The following is a 15,917-nucleotide window of genomic DNA, read 5'->3' on the forward strand; positions in this document are numbered from 1 at the left end:
CTGACTCATACAGTGCTTAGATTTTTGCCTTTATAAATTCCCTTTGCATCAAGAATGATATGATCTCTCATTTTGTACGTTGATAAGTGTGTCTCTCTAAGACCAGCATTTCTAAAACAAGATTTCCTGAAACACGATTATTTTACATATTCTGGTGGTAAAACACTGCAAAAAATCGAGACAAGTGCTGCTGGAGAGAATATGAGGAAAGGTGACCTTTGAACTGTTTTATTAAGTTTGGAGGTATGCAGGGTCATTTGGGAGTGGGCCTCAACCCCAATAGCATTCATTTTTACTTTAGAAGTATTCGATAACTATGACTGAACAATGAAGTCCACAACATACACACTCTCAATTAAATATTTGACAACCCAATTTCAAAGCCTTCTGAGTCATGTGGATACTAATTGAGATATGTGTGCAATTCATGTATTATTTTATCATGCAGTTATAGGGTTGTTACTATACACAAATAGAGTGAGCATTTTCAGTCCATGCATTCCAAACTCAGAATATTGTTTAACCAAGGGCTTTAATACACATAATTCTAAAGTTTACAATTCAGCAAAGTGTAGTGTTTTTTTTTTCTTTAAAATCCCATTGTACAAGTGCCCTTTTTAAAGAAGAGGGTTTCTTCAGAGCTAAATGAGAGGAAATTCTAACATAAGACATTAGAGGGATAAATTCTATATGGTGTGAGACAAAACATTTAAATTCTAAGTAAGAACAGATGATCAACTTCTAATAAAGAACATATGAAAAAATGTTGAGAAAACTCATTACACATTAACAGGACAGGCCCAAGCAGTGTCCTTAATTTTGGGGCCATCCTGCATAATGTCTGAGGCCATGTTTTTTTGGCAAAAGTACAATAAATAAATTGCATCCATGATTTAATTAAGACAACACGGTCTTTGGAATGATGCCCAAGCCTTTCTGAAGCTTTTATGCAGTGCTTCTGGGATAGCACATTTTCTTTACAAACAGAAATATTTGATCTTTAAAGATGTGTCTGGGGAAAGAAAAAGATTAACTCAAAGGCAGTGGTCACTGAAAAAAGATTAATTTGTCTTTCTTGCTTCTTTTAAGTCAGCGCTCGTGTTGCTGCTCCCTGGCTTTGGGATCAGCTCATTTTCACTCTGCCTTGGACTTTGCACTTGGGAGTTTTGCTTGGATCCTGGGAAAAGGAAAAAAAGATGCAACATGTCACTAAATACCTAAATGAAACAGAAATCCTAATGAGGATACTTTTACATGAACACTAAATACACAGGCACACTAGAATAAAAGTAATAAAGTGGACATACTGAACCACATATTAAGGACAATGAGAACAGTTAACTTGTTAGAATAAGCACGCAAAGTACAGTCAACAGCTCAGGCTCAGGAAAAGTGAGATGATATTCTTAACAAGATTCCTAGAAAGTTTGTTTGTAGAGTCCAGTCAGATGATTTTGTGTTATTCTGCATTATACTAAGTAAGATACTTCTATCCACATTGTGTTAGAAATTCACGCAGAGTCTATCCAGTTATGCCTGTGCTGTTTACAGTGTCCTCTTCTGTATAACATACATACATACATTTGCTTTTGACTGTGCTTAGATCTGATCATATAAATCTATTCAAAGTAATTTCCATTTGCAACACAAATGGTCATTTGTTCCTAAGAAAATGCCACTTCACTACTGTAGCAGGTGATATGCCTCCAGTCCAAATACTTCAGTAGTCTTTCTGTGTAATTTAATGAAATGTAGACTTTCTGAGGCAGTTTATTCTTTTGACCGTTCTTAAGGTACATGGCAGAAAAGGAAAAATGAATGGGATGCAAACCCTAGCAAAAGGACAAATAAATGACTTAAAGTGTAGCTGGACATTATTCCTTTGTTATGTAAGGAATCCAGACATGACGCTTAGGTGTAACAAGCAGTGATATATGACAAAAAGGTGAGCATTGTTAGCATCACAGAAATATGACATTGCAAAGATGGTGTGGGACATAAAGTACCCGAGTACAGCCTGTTCAGGAAAGACAAAAAATATAGAAAAGGATATGGATTAGCAATCTACATAAAGAAAGGCATTAGGCGTAATGTGAGAAAGAAAACACTGAGGAATGAGGAAACAGCAGAGCAACTAAATAAGTGATTGTTTTAGTCTTGGCACAAGAAAGGAAGGAGAGGGTGTAATGCTGGAAGGGAGTTAGCCAGAGTGTGGAGACCAGTGTATCATACCTCTCAACTGTCCAGATTTTTTCAGAATGTCCACATTTCTGCCTCATATTTTTTGGTCTGTTCCTCATAATTTTTTTTGTTTTCTGGTAAATCATTGAAGACTGAAGTCAGAAAAAAATGACAGATATTTGAGTTTCAGATTTCATACCCATCAGAAAATTCATGCTTTTGCAAAACCTATTATTCTACCAACTTTCAAAGCTTAAAAGAACAATACCTAAAAATTGTTCTTATTTTTGTGCTTTATCCCCCTATTATTTATGGCTTTGTCCAGATTTCATGTTCTAGGAGGTTGAGGGGTATGCAGTGCACAGATATCAGGACAGAGGGGGAGGAGATAAAGGAGGAGCTTTTTATCATTAGCAAGTGTGTAACACAAACAGAAGATGGGCTTCCTCCCATGCACTTTGGAAATCTGGTCAGTTTGCTACTAGAGCCCTTGAAGAAGATCTTCAGCAGATCAATGGTCACTGAAGAAGGGTGGCATTCTTGTATAAGATGGGAGGGGGTGGCAGAAGAAAATCGGAAGAACTAAGATTCTCCTATCCTAACAGTAGTGGCAAGGTAAGGTAAGGCATTGTCAGAATCCTACATTTAAACTGAATGATTTTCTAGAACACAGCAGTCACTATAATAACAATTAACATGGGGCCATAACTATAATCAGGTGTTTTTACTTTAAGTACAATTAAGTGCTTTTAAAATGGTGGCACTGGATAGTCCCTTGCAGATAATACCAACAGGAGAGCTTAGGACTGCTAGGTAAATAAGGTCTTGAATAGTTGAGAATTGTTTATTAGCTTTCATGAGTGTTAGATGAGGTAGGATAGGTAGCTGGCCCTTTAAGCTCCCACCTAATAGACAGGCTGTGCTACCTATATAATCAGCGGGAAGAAACAATACAGCAGAAGTTACAGAGTCTAAAGAAGTTACTCAAGAGTCTTCTGTATAACCTCAAAAGAGAGTAGGGTACACTGCTATCAAATGAGGCATACTCTAAAAGAATAAGAGGATCACAAACCACATTTTCCTACAGGAGTGGTGATAGAAAGGGAAGAGTTGATTGTTATTTGACATGAATTGCTGGCTGCAAGGTATCATATGTGGTGTGCCGGTCTGCAATGGAGCCAGGTTAGTAAAATGATTCTTTAATCCTGTACAACAGTCAGTGTCAAGAGACATTTTGTTTTGTTTATCTTATTTCTGGTGTCAGCTGCCAGAAGTAGTGATAAGAAACTTTGTGCCTAAAGTCTATCCAGCAAGTGTTGCTGGAATGTCTGACAGCTGTACTTCATCTAAAGATAAATCGTAGCATAACAGCAGATATCCTTCCCTTCACTATTACAGTATTCTTAACAAAAGGGATTCCCTGCCATAGGTAGACCAACATCCTACCAGAATTTTATGGACTTCTTATGTCACGCGTATGCTCCCCGCTCAAGGCATAGGCCATAAAGGTGACATACAGACGTACATTCCTCAGAACTGAATAGCCCCAGGAGCAACAACAATCCCAGGAAGTAGGAGGAACATGGGCATTCAGAAAGGAGAAAAAAGGAAAAGGGGTAGAGCAGAAGGGGGAGGAGAGAGGTTCAAATACTGTAACAGTGAAGAGAAGGACATCCACCATTATGGTACGACTTTACACAACTGTACTAGATCCTTCCATATTACTGTTGCAGTATTCTTAATGAAAGGGAGAGTAAAAAAAATTCAACAGGAAAATTGGGAGGAGGAAGAGCCAGTAGAGCCCTCAAGAAACTCATGCAGGATAGCTCTGACAAAGCCAGTTCTTGCTCTGGAAACAACATCCAATTTGTAATGCTTAGTGAAGGTATGGCAGAGGTCCAAGTAGCAGCCTGAAGGATGGAATTTGTATCCAATCCTTTGGAAAAAGCATGAGAGGAACCTACAGCCTGGTAGAATGAGCCTTTACAGAGGCAGAAAGGCACTTTGCATGAAAGGGGTAACAGAAATGGCCTTAGAGATCCATGAAAAATGGTTTGCTTAGACACAGCCAAACCTACAGACCTGAAATGAAAGGAAATAAAAAGTTTATCAGATTTCTGAATGGTCTTATTCTTATCCAAATAATATCTGAGCTGCCTATGCAAATCCAAGTTGTGAAGAACCTTCTCACTAGCCGACTGCGGAGAAGGAAAAAATGAGGGCAGTTTAATAGACTGATTAAGAGACAATTCATTTAACCACCTTGCCAATAAAATAAGGATTAGTATGAACAGACACCCTTGCTCCTATGAAAAACTAAACAAAGGAGAAACAACAATAAGACTGTGGATTTCAGACACTATCTTCAGCTGAAGTAAGGGCCAAAGGAAGAACAGTCTTCCATCTACAATGCTCTTAGGAAGCTGAAACTGCAGACTCAAAGGGGGCCTGAGTCAGTTTTTCAAGAACAAAATTACAGTCCCAGGAAGGTGTAATAGGCTTCCAGAAAGGTCTAATATAAAGAACGCCTTTAAGAAATTGCGTGACGTCAAACCTAGACGCAGAAATAGCTGAAAGGTGAGCTTTAACAGAAGAATATGCTAACCCAGCATTGAGCAATTCACAAAAATAATAGAGAACCAGACGAATGTACACATAAAGTGGATCTTGGTTATGAGCAAGGCATCAAACAGAAAATCTATTCCATTTGGACACATAGGATTTCCTGGTGGTGGGTTTCCTGGTCTCCTGCAGAACCCTAAGCAGATTCTCAGGAAGAAAATGTGCCTAAAAGAGGTCAAAATCCTATTACTCACAATGTCAGCTGACAAGTGGACAAGTGAGGATGGATGAAAGACCCCCTGCCTTTTGTGAGTAGGTCCACCCTGTGAGGTAACTTGTGGTATCTGTCTTGGCTAGGTGCAGAAGAAGAGGGAACCAATGCTTTCTGGGCCAAGAGGGAGTCACCAACAAGATTTTTGGGGGAGTCTTGCTCTATCTTGGGCAAGTCCCTCAGAAATAGAGGAAGGGGAGGGAAGGCATAGAGAAACACCCCCTTCCAAGAAAAAGTTAGGGTGTCCACCTTCCAAGCCAGAGAGGGGAGATAAAAAGATCTACCTGAGGAGTACCCCACTGATGGACAATGTCCAGAAACACATCTCTGTGAAGCTCAAAGAGTCTGCCACTATGTTTTGTTCTGAAAGAATGTATACAGCCTGAAGAGTCAGTTGATACTGGACACCTAAATCCCAAACTTGAACTTGAACAGCTAGCCTGCAAAGAAGGTAGAATCATGTCCTCCCATGCTTTTTGATGTACCAAATCACAGTAGTATTATCTGTAAATATTTTGAGAGAACCTAGAAGAAAAAGCGAAATGAAGGTTTGAAAGGCAAAAAGAATAGCCCTCATCTCCTTGATATTGATTTGGTCTGACCTCTGATGACGGTGTCAGAGACCCTGGACCTTGAGGGGACCTAAAAAAGCTCCCCATCATGTGTCTGAGGGATCTGAAAAAGTTCCTGAGAGGGAATTGAGGGCTGAAAATGAAGCCCCAGGTTGAGGGACAGATGATGAATCCACCACTGAAGGCTGAGCTTGAAGCATAGAAGAAGAAGGACTAGAAAATCTAGAGGATGACAGTGTTGAAGCCATACTGACTTTAGCAACCACTGAAACTTTCTCATGCAAAGCCTGGCTAGAGGTAACACAGGAATGGTGGAAGCATGAATCTGAGCCCTTAGACACTTCCTGGCTATAAGTGAAACCCTATGAAGAAGGGAATGAAAAAAGGTGAGTGGAGAAAGAGTCTTAGTAGAAGGCCATTAAGCCAGGATAGGGATGATCCGGAGCCTGCAACCACACATGATCCTGAGAATTTTGCAAACCCCAGCCTTTTCTAGAGACAAACAGTATAGTGAAGATGCTGAAGCAAGGTCTCTGGGGAGAAAGCCTGAATGAGTAGGATGTCCAGATAAGGAAAGATGTAAGCTCCTCTCATCCTGCAAAAAGCAATCACAGGAGCAAACCCTTGTGGCAGTAGAAAGGCCAAAGGCCAAAGCAGAGAAGTGAAAATGCAAGAAAGAAACAGAGAAATGCAAAAACTTCCTGAAAAGGGAATTAATTGGGATGTGAAGATAAGCATTCTTGAGATCCAGGTAGATCAGGAAAGCCTGGGGAAGAAGAAGAGGAAACAGGGTCTGAAGTGATAACACCCAAAAGGAATGGATCTTCAGAAAGGGATTGAGCTGAGACGGGTCCGGAATGGGTCTGCAGGTGCCTTCCTACCTGGGAATCAGAAATATTCTGAAATAAAACCCTTTCACCTCCTGGGAAGGGGGCACAGCTTGAATGGTGCCTTGCACCAGAAGGCCCTGAAATAATTCTGGGAAGAATGAAAGCTGTTCCCATGGATGTTGAGGGATACCCAAAAAGGAGGAAGAGATTTCCATACTGTGAAGTATCCCTGACAGATGATGGACAGAACCCAAGAGTCATGAGTGATCTTAACCAATTGGGAAGGGACAGAGAAAGATGAAAAGATAAAGGAACCTGACTTAGAAAAAGGGGAAGCAAACAGATAGATCCTGGCTTGTCTTGAAATGGAGGTTTCTGAGAAGTGGGAGTCTGAGGAGACTTAGCATGGGAGAACCTGCCTAGAAATCTTCTTACCCTTGGGAGGAGAGAGAGGCTGTCTGCGAACAAAATCAAATTTAGAAGGATAATTCCTCTGGAACTTAGGAATAGGAGAAACAGAAATATGCTTCAGTTCCTGATAGGCCTTACCCTTATACTGCAGGGACTTATAAAGCTCATCAGCTGCAAAACCTAACAGGTTCTTATTATCAAGTGGTGCATCCAACAATTTAGCCTCAATATCATCAGGCAAAGGATGGAGACAAAGCCAGAGTAACGTCTCAAAACAGAACTACAATCAGCAGCTCAAGAGGAGGCATCAGCTGCATCATAACTACATTTAATAGAGTGGTGAGAAAACCTCACAACCATACCAAATTCCTCAGTATTTGCCAGTTTTGAGGACAAAATAATGGGGTGCCACGAATTCCCAAATGGCCCCTTCAATTCCCAAACTTCCCATTTTTTTTTTCAAAATTTGTTTTGAAGTTGAAGTTGTTGCTGATGTTGTCATGTGCAGGGGTGTGCGCAATGACGTCATCATCATGAGGCAGACTGCCAGCCTGTTGGAAAGCAGAATTTGGCTGAGGGGTGGGCTTGGACTGCCTGTACTGTACTCTCTGTCTCTGTTTTCTTCTCATTCGTAGTTCGTATGTGGCACTGGTTCGGTGGTTGAACAGTGAGGTGAACCCTGAACAGTTTTGGACTGTTTGGATAATTTCTTTAGCACTCCGGGATGGGCTTGGGTGGGCAGTGCAGCAGCAGCAGTGAACGGTTTTAATAAATTAATATTTAAGTTAAGAAAGCTGCCAAGCAGCCAGACTTGACTTAAACTTGTAATAAGTTTCTCAGCCAGGATGAGTCAGAATCCTATTCCCTTCCCAGTCTCAGACCCAGACCCAGGAGATTGATTAGGACAGCCATCACAGCCAGGAAAGTTGACTCACAGTCACACTGGATCATGTCAAATAACTGAACATGTGGTATCATACTGCTGAACCGTCCCCAGTTTTGACTTAAATTTTCACTCTGTCCCTCCTTATCACTTCTAAAACTGGCTACTTTTGGAGAAAAGGTAGAGCATTACATTTAAGAAATGATTATAATAATTAGGGTTATTGACTTTTTTTTACTTCAGGAAATGTATATTAATGCACATTCTTTTGTTCTGTCAATAGGTCAAGTTAATAGTAGTAATATTTTAAAAATGTCCCAGATTCTGTTAAGATTTGTCCCGATTGGCTGAGAGCTATGTGTGGAATGCATGCATTTTTACAAATAGGCTGCAGGTAAGTCAAAGTCAAACTGCACATTACAGTACTACTTAAGACTACCTAAAATTATTGGAGAAGGGAAACAGTGCCTCCTACCACTTCTGCAGAAACTCCTAGTTGCCATAGGTTTGATTTCTTCTTTTCAGAGGTTGAATACTTGAACAAGGCAGCCAGGTTTCACTTACAGTTCAGTTCTGTTCATGTAACCTCTCTAAACGAAAAGTGTTCAGAGAGCCTTTGGTTTAAAGTGCCCCACATGTTGTGATTTAAATGTTGTTTATTGTTTCATTTGTATGTCTGACTGTATGTTGTCTTATTTTACCGTATAGTGTGTAAAGCGCGCCTAAATTATACAAAGTATAATGAACCTTAACTTGACCACATGTACTAAATCCTGTTTAATTACAGTGAATATATATTTGCTTCCTTAATGTGTCTGTGTTCGCAAGTACCACTAGAAGATATAGGAGCCCCAGAATAAAGAAACTACTTGGGAAACACTTGAGTTAGCTACAAATTTTGATATTTCCACAGGCATTTTAAATTAAGTATTTATCTGTGTAGATCAGAATATTTGTTAGGTGAAACAGGTAATTAAATAGTAAATTTCATACCCGACCTCAACAGAATAACTGCTTGACCTTTAAATACATTCCCTCTTGCTCTTGTTAATGTAGTATACCATCTTAGCAGGGTAGAAAAGCAATATCATTATTTTTTAAAAGTTATAGAGAGGGTTGGCTGTGTGGGTTGCAGATGTTTTATGTGAGGGTGCAGTAAATGCAGGTGTCTGTATTCAGGGCTTGTATGGACGTAGAAGGTGGTTGTTAGGGCAGTATACACATATTGAATGTGAGAGCCCTCTGGCCTGTTAATTTTTTTACCAAGGTTCTTTACAGTTCAATGTTTAATGTCGAAACATTAATAAGATTTTGTTCATTGTAGAAACCTGTTGAGCAAACTACAAAGTTGGTGCTCAGTCTGGTCCTACTCTGATTATGTGTCAGCAACATTAGCACTTACTACAGTATATGTATATTGTAATTTCCTCTTGTTACTGACATGTGTTACACAGTTCTACTTATGTGAGATAATGGTATGTTATGAATTAAAGTGGACAGTGTATCTTCTAGTATCTTATCACAATAACATAAATATCCATGCCCAACTACTGACCTTTCATGTACCCCTGTCTCTCTCTCTTTTTTTTTTTTTTCTTAGTTAACCTTCAAGCTGAAAATTACCTGTTAAACGTCTTTGGTAGTCAGTGGGTTAGGAAAGGGAAGTGGGAACATGGAGCAGGGCACCCAACAGCACCTCATTTGTAGTCCGGCATGCCAAGGCTGATTTTAGTTCGGAGTGGAGCAGCTGGCATTACATGCATCACTGCATGTACCCTCAGTTAACTTCACCTCCATGCTGAATTCAGTGTTCCTTTTGCCACATAATTACATCAGTTGTGCCAGATCACAGGGAGAAACTCCCGCCCTTCCTGAATGATTAAGCCAACAGTTACACCTCCTCAACCCCCTCCCACCCTGAACCTATAGCACCCTAGTCAGTTATTGAACTTAGATCATCTAGGTCACATTCAGGGCTTTATCTCTGTATGGCACAGTGTCAGGAGACACCTTCCTTCACTGAGTAAGTGGAAGACCAGCACAATTCTATAAGCACTGTGAATGCTCTGTTCTTCAGATAATTGTTGAACTAGCTTGGTTCAGAGTTACCCCGCTCATAGACTTTGTATTCACAAAGAAGTAATATGTAATTTTCGTAATCAAATTTTTTGAGTAGTTTTATGAAAAGGATTCTGTTGACTCTCCTTTATTTGTGGCTTTCAGAATACTATCAGTTAATGACAGCAGAACTCTGCAGGTAGCATGTTCTTTTGTAAATCCATGCTGCTGATTATTTACAATGTTGAGTATAGCAATGTGATTTTAATTTCTATACAAACAGCTTTTTTTCCATAATTTTGTAAAGTGTCCAAGTAGTGAGATGGTTATGAAAAATGAGTAATTATACCATGACCCCCCATTAATATTCCAAAACGTGCACGCTGATTGGTCAGCGTGCACGTTGTAAATCGACTTATACTAATGGAAAAAGGTCCGGTCGCCCGGACTTTTTCCATTAGTATAAGTCTTTTTTTTAAAACACTGTCTCGCTATGTTAAAGGAGTTTAACATAGCGAGACAGGTTTAAAAAAAGCAACGGAGATCTCCGTTGCTTTTTTTAAAGCTGTCTCGCTATGTTAAACTCCTTTAACATAGTGAGATAGTGTGTAAAAAGCAACAGAGATCTTGCTTTCTCCGTTGCTTTTTTTTAAAACCTGTCTCGCTATGTTAAATGGGTTTAACATAGCGAGACAGCTTTAAAATAAGCAACGGAGATCTGTTGCTTTTTTTAAAGCTGTCTCGTTATGTTAAACCCATTTAACATAGCAAAACAGTAAAAAGCAACAGAGATCTTGCTTTCGCCGTTGCTTTTGCCCACAGCTCTGATGTACTGCGTAGGCATACGCATGCGCACTACATCAGAACTGCCACAGAATACCAGACATCTGCGGAAGGGCAGCAAGGAGGCATTATACAATGCCATTATTTAAGAAAAGTAATTATTTTTTTCTTAAATAATGTCATTGTGTAATAGCAATAACTCACGCCTGGGTGTGGGTAATGCTGGATTTACCCACGTTTGGCGTGGTTTGGTCATGAGGGCGAAGCCCTCATGACCAAACCACGCCAACCGTGGGTAAATCCAGTATTACCCACACCCAGGCATGGGTTATTGCTATATTATTCCATGTCTATTTTGTTAAAGAAACAATGTAGACAGTTTTCCATATTTCAAGAAAATTAATGAAAGAGCTTTATGGTGTGTTGACGAGTCATTGCAATAAATCAGTTACAAGTTAGAGAAACTCAAAGCAAGGGTATTTAAATGCAACAGATAAATTAACAAACTAAACAAAAGTTGTTACTATCACAGATCTTGGTATTTAAGGAGACTAACTTGTGATTTAACTTTATAATCTAGGGTGTCTGACTAGATGTCAGCGTTTTCACTGTATAAAATAAATGTGATATTTACTATAATTTATTAAACAACTGAATGAGACATTTAATGTAAGTGTAATTTTACTTGAAACACACTTTGTTTACATTTTAAGACAGAGGAGCATTTGTCATCATGCTGTATAGCTTGTATTTGAGAATCAGGCAAATGCTGACCCGTGCTGTTCTATTTGAAGGTGAACATGCAGGTGGAGTGCACATACTTCCTTGCAAGAAGCTTGTCTGAAATATTTTCTTAACAGAACATCATATCATTATAAATCATTTTACAGTCTGACGGAAATATTTATACATAATGTCAAGAAATGAGTTAGCTCTTCAAAATCAGCCGTGAATGATGGAGTTCATATTAAAAACACGAACGTTTACTTACCCGAACACCTAAATGCTGACACATATTCCGCAAACTGCAAATACACCGAACGCCCTAAACCGCGAAATTCAAAAACTCGAAATGTCATAGTTGTCCCATCCCACCACCCGCTACATACTACCTACACAAACAAACTAAATAAACCACATACATACACTATCCAAAACCCTACTTCTAACCCTAAACTAAACCCTACTTTTAACCCTACACTAAATCTTGCATATACCACCATGTATGCACTTAACTTAATCCACACCCTAACCCTAAGGTCCATAACTATCGCACACATACCTTAAAAAGCTATACCCAAACAAACTAAATAATCCACACACATACACTTAATAAAACCCTACTTCTAACCCTACACTAAATCTAACATACATTACCATCTATGCACTTACCTTAACCCGCACCCTAACCCTAAGGTCCGTAACTATCACACTCTTACCTTATGGAGTTATACCGCAGAAGGGCCAACCATGATGATTCAACGTTTCGGATTTCATGCTTCAGGATGATAGATGTTTTCGCGGTTAGATGAAGACGTGTTGGCGTTTAGGTGTTCGGGTAAGTAAACATTTGTGTTTTAATATGAACCCGAATGATGACATCAGTCATAAATGCTGCACTGAAAGTGCCAGACTGAGATAAATAAGTGAAAGGCCCTAGAACAATGGAATGAATTCATTTAAATATTATGCTGACTGCTGTGGATATGTTATGAAACAGATAAGACATCATAACTAATGAATGCATGATTTATTTAGTATGGTATTTGATGTGCGTAGTGTGTGATGCAACTAAAAACAGTGCAATGCTAGCACAGTACCCTACATGCTGTTCTGTTTATTTTGTGTTTAATATTTTGTCTGAATAAAACAAAAATAACAAAGGCAGACTGGATGGTCAATGTATTCAAGGTGATGACTGCACTCGCCCTTGTGGACAATGCAACTTCTGTGGTTACATAGACACTACAGGGAGGTTCATACACCCAAATACAGAACAGTGTTTTACTTTCAATAAAGCTGCAGATGGTAGAACCCAGCATGTGGTCTACCTAGCTACCTGCACAGTCTGTTGGTCATTCTATGTAGGAAAAACCGACAGAGCACTAACAGACAGGGTTAGAGAGCATATATATAACATTAGAGTAAGATCACAAAATAATGTTCTGTCTAAGCATGTTATTGCACAAGGAGATAACCATATGTTTAGATTCATGGCCACAAATAGTTAAACCAATCCTACGTGAAGTTGATATTAGAAATCAGACCAAAAGGAGGTTAGGTGGATTTTAAGTTTAAGAGCAGATAGGGGCAAGGGCCTCAATAAGAGAGCCTCTATCAAGCCAACCCTTAAGTCTAGGAGACTTTCAGTCAAATAAGTGTCTGATAAATTTGTGCTACAACTATGTTTTATGCCAGAGACTGTATATTTATTTAATGTTTACATGCCTTAAGCTACTATAGTTTTTATAGTAGTGACATATTTACATGTATTGATTCTTATGTTTATTTCTATTTTTATGTCTGTTTAAGATAAGGCATTTTGATTTTAGAAGTTTTACTGATTTTTGATTGGCTGTTGCATAGTATTTAAATGTCTTGTTAACTCCCTTTTTGTTTTATGGTCTCAAGAAGTTCATATGCGAAAGCGCTTACTAGTATTAAATATGCTATTTTAAGGTTAATTCATTGAGTGGACTGCATGGTTCGTTCACTGCCTTTGTTATTTTTGTTTTGTTCATACTTGAATTTTTTGGCAGTACGTTTGCCCCCGGTAGTCTGCCGCTCTGCATACTTGTTAATATTTTGTCTGTTTTTCAGTTTGCATTTAAAAGTTGGTATCCCAAAATTCCATTGGAGCGAGCAAGGTTACATAATAATGTATGAAAATTTTATGTTAATCAGCATACATATTTTTGGCCAGTTGTACCTATTTTTCATGAGCCTTTGTCCAGAATTTTTATGATTCCAGGTTCAGAGGCATGGTGGTGAGCCACTTAAGAGGTAGAGCCCAATAGAGAAAGGGCTGAGACCTTCCCTTCTGAATCTGGAAGTTCAGACATAGCCTGGGAAGCCAGAGAAAGAAGGGCTAAAACATACATGGTCATATGGGTTTGGATATTAATAGCCTGAAAGGCCAAGGTGGTAGCACTATATACCTTCTTGGACAAGCATTCCATGGCCCTGCTGTCCTTGTCTGAAGGAAGCAGTTTAGTAGATGGCAAAAGGAGGGTTTGTCAGAAGAGACAGGCACTACAGAAAGGTTAGCAGAAGGACATCTTGTAAAATCTTTCATTTCTTAGGGGCTGGAGGTTGAGAGTCCAGGGCCACAGAAGCTGCTGAAAAGGTATCCAAAAGGACAGCCAAGACAGGCAGGACAGAAGAGGGCTTAGGGGACTCCATCTGGAGAAGCTCATAATATCTCTTCTGAATGTCAGAAACCTGAGAACCGTCCCATTTTAAAAATTCCATCATACTAGAAGTAGTATCCCCAAAAGAGAGTTTTCCAAAGGAAGAGTCAGGGCTAATAGAGTCTTCCTCCTCAGAGTCATAATCCAAGGGAGAAGGGATCTGAGAGGAACATGCCAAAGACTCTTCCCAAGAATCCAAGTCCTCTTCAGCAGAGTCCTGCTCTGTGAGCCTCTTAAGTGAGGTTGAGGACCAAGGGGAGCAGGGACAGAAACTCCTTGGTGAGGCTTCAGGCCCATTTTGTGCTTGAAATAATGCCTGGTAAAATCCTGCCATTCAAGATAGGGATTCTTGAAAGCAGGGGAAATATGCTTGTTTTTTTGTTTTTTCTTTTGGGGGACATCTGTCCTAAATAACCTAGGAGGTTCAGACCCTTGCTTACATTCAACTAATGTACTAAGAATCTCCTCTCAAACAAGTATCTGTGGAATTCCCCTCAGTCCCTCTGAAATAATCTTCCAAGACTCCCCCTCAACATCTGTAATGGACATCTACAGAGCCTCCTAGGACATGCGAGAAGTAAGATCCAGCCTCCGATATGGTTGCAGCAGACAAATCTAATGGAACAGCCAGTCGATCCTTTTGGCATTCACCAGTCTTGAGAGAGGCATCCAGGGGAGGTGGGAAAGTAGCCGAATTAGACCTAACACTTTTGTCCTTTTTCTTTGCAGGCAAATGGCCTTCGGGATGGGAAGATTCCGCCCTAGCACCTTTCACCAACAATTTAAGATGTTGCTTCTCCGGGTAAATAGACAAAGAGGAGAGGTGACTATTTAAGGTCTTAGGGACAAACGCTTGCCAGATACAGCACTCCATATGGTATGAGAAGCACACAAACGAAAGAGCCACTACTTAAGACGATCCTTATAGGGAATGTGCCTCCCACAGTGACATTTTCCCTTTCTGGATGGCATGTAAATTCTCAAAACTAAAGAAGTAAGAAAAGATGAGAAGAAACCCCAACAGGGCATTTACCTGAAACATGGCTTGGTAACCATGAGAGAAGAGTGAACATTCAGACCAATGATCAGTGATGGAGTTCAGACTGACAGCAAGGACGTTTTGAGGTATGTACATCCGTATGTCACTTTTATGCCTTACGCCTTGAGTAAGGAGCATATGCATGCTATACAATGTCTATAAAATCCAAAGTCTTTGGTATACTGGCCAGACACTGGGCTACCCATGCCAGGGAATTCCTTTTGTTAAGAATACTGTAACAGTGATATTGAAGGGCATCTGTTGCTTTGCCTAGAGCTTCCTGTTTGCTAATGGAAAGACTTCATTTGTAATGTCTGTAAAGGGAAAGCCTAACAGAAAGTGACTGAAGTATTGTCATTTTGTCTGCCTGTCTGCCTATCTATTGCTGCTCTCTTACACAAGAGGTAGGAAATTGCTCTACTTCCAGACTCCTGGCAGTCGAAGGGGGGGGGAGCATGCTATTTTGTTGTTGTTGTTGTTACCTGTTAAACTACAGAAGAAAACAGAGATCACATTGTTTTGTTTCTGTCAAGTGTCACCAGTTTCTACTGTTGCACAGAAAATGAGAGCAAACTGTTTTGTTTTGTGAACTGTTGCCATTTTTTACTGCTACCAAAACACAGAGAACTGTGGCTTAATTAAGCGCCTGTGAAAGAACTACAAGTAGCTGAAGCTCCTTACCGCTTACTAGTCGTACGACTAGTTGCCATTTGTGAAGCTGTTCAGGATGGAAAGGAGTTTTGCTTTTATACTATTATTTATTTTTTTTTGTCCACCTATTGCTTTTGGAAGCAGATTTTTTTTCCTTACTATAAAATTCTGGATTTTAAACTTGAGCAAATGTTGACTGCCTCCAGTTTCTCACAATTTACTGTGCAGACTCCATGAAGTAAAGGGTGGTATTGTGGATGGACATT

At 39.6% G+C, this 15,917-nt stretch overlaps 1 protein-coding gene across 1 annotated transcript in view; it reads right to left on the bottom strand.

The window, feature by feature from the left end:
- Nucleotides 1-513: 513 nt before the first annotated feature.
- The window catches only part of LOC122795996, a 928,531-nt gene continuing 913,127 nt past the window's right edge, over nucleotides 514-15,917 (bottom strand). The window contains exon 13 of the mRNA XM_044064748.1: nucleotides 514-1,177. Coding sequence (XP_043920683.1) covers nucleotides 1,135-1,177 — 43 coding nt within the window. The 3' untranslated portion in view covers nucleotides 514-1,134. The remainder of the gene's footprint in view (nucleotides 1,178-15,917) is intronic.

Source organism: Protopterus annectens, chromosome 1.part0 (assembly GCF_019279795.1).
Source record: "Protopterus annectens isolate FY-2018-M chromosome 1.part0, PAN1.0, whole genome shotgun sequence".
NCBI classification, from domain to species: domain Eukaryota; kingdom Metazoa; phylum Chordata; order Ceratodontiformes; family Protopteridae; genus Protopterus; species Protopterus annectens.